The following is a 2,360-nucleotide window of genomic DNA, read 5'->3' on the forward strand; positions in this document are numbered from 1 at the left end:
GGCGCGGCGGAAAGTAAGGAGATCCGGAATCATCCGGATCTCGGGGGGTAGTTCGTTCCAGAGGGTGGGGGCACCCACAGAGAAGGCCCTTCCCCTGGGGGTCGCCAGCCGACATTGTTTGGCCGACGGCACCCTGAGGAGACCCACTCTGTGGGAGCGTACCGGTCTGTGGGAGGAAATCTGTGGCAGAAGGCGGTCTGGAGTTGAGAAGTATAACTGGGTATTGTCCTGGATCTGCAGCTCCTGCTGGAGCAGCACATGGAAGCAATGGCAGGAGATCATTTGGTGAGTCTGGGTGGATCTATTAGTCGCACCTAGATCCAAGATATTGAAGATGGTAACTTTTGCCTTTGTTGTTTCTCAATTAGATTAGTGCAATTTGCTGTAGGTGGCAAGAAAATATAGAAATTGTATCTGGCATAGAGCAGAGCTGCTTGCCTACTGACCAGCTCAAACTGGTTCATCAGAATAATACATCTTATTTCAGACCTGTATTGGCTGACTGATTGATCCATTAATTTGTGCCAACCTAGCAGTTCGAAAGTATGCAAATGCAGATAGATAAATAGGTACCACTTCCATAGAAAGATAACAGCATTCCGTGTGCCTCGCCATATAGTCATGCTGGCCACATGACCACGGAAGTGTCTTCAGACAAAGCTGGCTCCCTTCACTAAGAAACAGAAATGAGCGCTGGTCCTCCTTAACTATCTTCCTCAAGTAACAAGGCCACAATCTAGCTAGGACAGGATGCTGCAGGTACCATCCTTGGAGACATTAGGAGTTGGGGATCTAGAAAATGGCATTTGCAGTAGCAGCCCCCTCAATTTAGAGCAGCTTATCCCTTGAGGTCATATTAGTTTCCAGCACTTTATCTTTCAGGAAACAAATATAAAACATTATCTTCCACAAGGCTTTTAGAGAGTGTTATTTAATGGAGGACAGCAGTAGATTTTTTTAATATTGGAATGATTATAATATTTACAGATTCTATATAACTATTGTTAAGCTGCCTAGAGTAGCTTCAATAGGCAGCATACGAATAACTGTAATCAATTAAAGTCAATATAATTATTCTTCAGGAATATATTTAATAATGTTCCCATACTGTTACATTAAAATTACAAGCTGTTAACAAATGTGGGGTCATATCCAAGATTTTTTAGGGCCATCCTGGGGGTTCAACTACCTGGAATCCTCACTTGGAAGTTGTTCTGAGCATTCTGGGAAACAATAGTGATGCTTGTGTAGTAAACCAAGTAATAAACAATATTTGCAAGGACTTTATTAAAGAAAACAACTAAATGAACCAAGTGCTGTATAACTTCCACACTTCGGTACAACTGCCACCAAATTATACCTGTCTTCTGTATTTTCCATTTCTGCTTTGAACAAGAATAGACATTATGCAAGGAAAGTTTTCAACCATCTCTACTAATTCAAGAGTGTTTATCAAAGCATAACACTTACTTAATTGAGTTTCGAAAGTGGTCTTCAGCAGGGCTTTTTACTGTACAACTGTTCAATAGCCAGAGGTCTGCTTCGGCTGCATTTTCTGAAATATAAATACACATTATGTATTCAAAATTTATTCTGTATGACATCACACAGAAGAGATTGTGATTCAACACTTTAATCGAAGGAGGGAAGTTTGCATAAGAATATGATTATGTGGCAATACCGGAGTATTAACAAATATGATTTTAAAAAATCATATAAGCTGCTTAAAATGATAAGTTGAGCATTGATCTGAATCAGCAACCATGCTTCTGCAATAGTTCTTCACTTACGTAGATCGAATCATATAAAGATTATTGTCTTCTTCACCAAGCTGCGGTCCTTCGTTTACCCTTGATATAGTGCAGGCAACATGGATTGATCTTTTCTATTGAGAGCTAAGGTAAGGCAGGGGTCCCCAACCTTGGCAACTTTAAGACCTGTGGACTTCAATTGCTGGCTGGGGAATTCTGGGAGTTGAAGTCCACAGGTCTTAAAGTTGCCAAGGTTGGGGACCCCTGACGTAGGGTTTTTCTGTTTTGTGCATCCAAATAACCTGAGCTTATCTTAGTTCCTGGTAACTGCAGCACCCATGCAGGTTCTTTGACAGAGGTACACAAGTGGTTTGCAATTATCATCTTCCAGGATATATTTATTTTATTTATTATTATATTTATACCCCGCCCTTCTCCCGTAGGACTCAGGGCGGCTTACAGCCAGTTAAAAACAGTTTAATACAATACAATACAAAGTTTTAAAAAATCATTAAAAATAAATATTTAAATCGGCCGCTTCTACTAAAATTTGGCTAAAACCAATTTAAAATACCCCTAGGCCAGTCCTGCCCGCTGAAACAACCAGGT

The 2,360-nt window shown here is 40.6% G+C and overlaps 1 protein-coding gene across 1 annotated transcript in view; it reads right to left on the bottom strand.

Annotated features, from left to right (window-relative positions):
* CDKAL1 (CDK5 regulatory subunit associated protein 1 like 1) overlaps positions 1 to 2,360 on the bottom strand; it is a 297,422-nt gene that overhangs the window by 244,120 nt on the left and 50,942 nt on the right. Inside the window, exon 5 of the mRNA XM_015831691.1 lies at positions 1,471 to 1,555. Coding sequence (XP_015687177.1) covers positions 1,471 to 1,555 — 85 coding nt within the window. The remainder of the gene's footprint in view (positions 1 to 1,470; positions 1,556 to 2,360) is intronic.

This window comes from Protobothrops mucrosquamatus, unplaced genomic scaffold (genome assembly GCF_001527695.2).
Source record: "Protobothrops mucrosquamatus isolate PMUCROS unplaced genomic scaffold, P.Mucros_1.0 scaffold_275, whole genome shotgun sequence".
NCBI lineage: Eukaryota > Metazoa > Chordata > Lepidosauria > Squamata > Viperidae > Protobothrops > Protobothrops mucrosquamatus.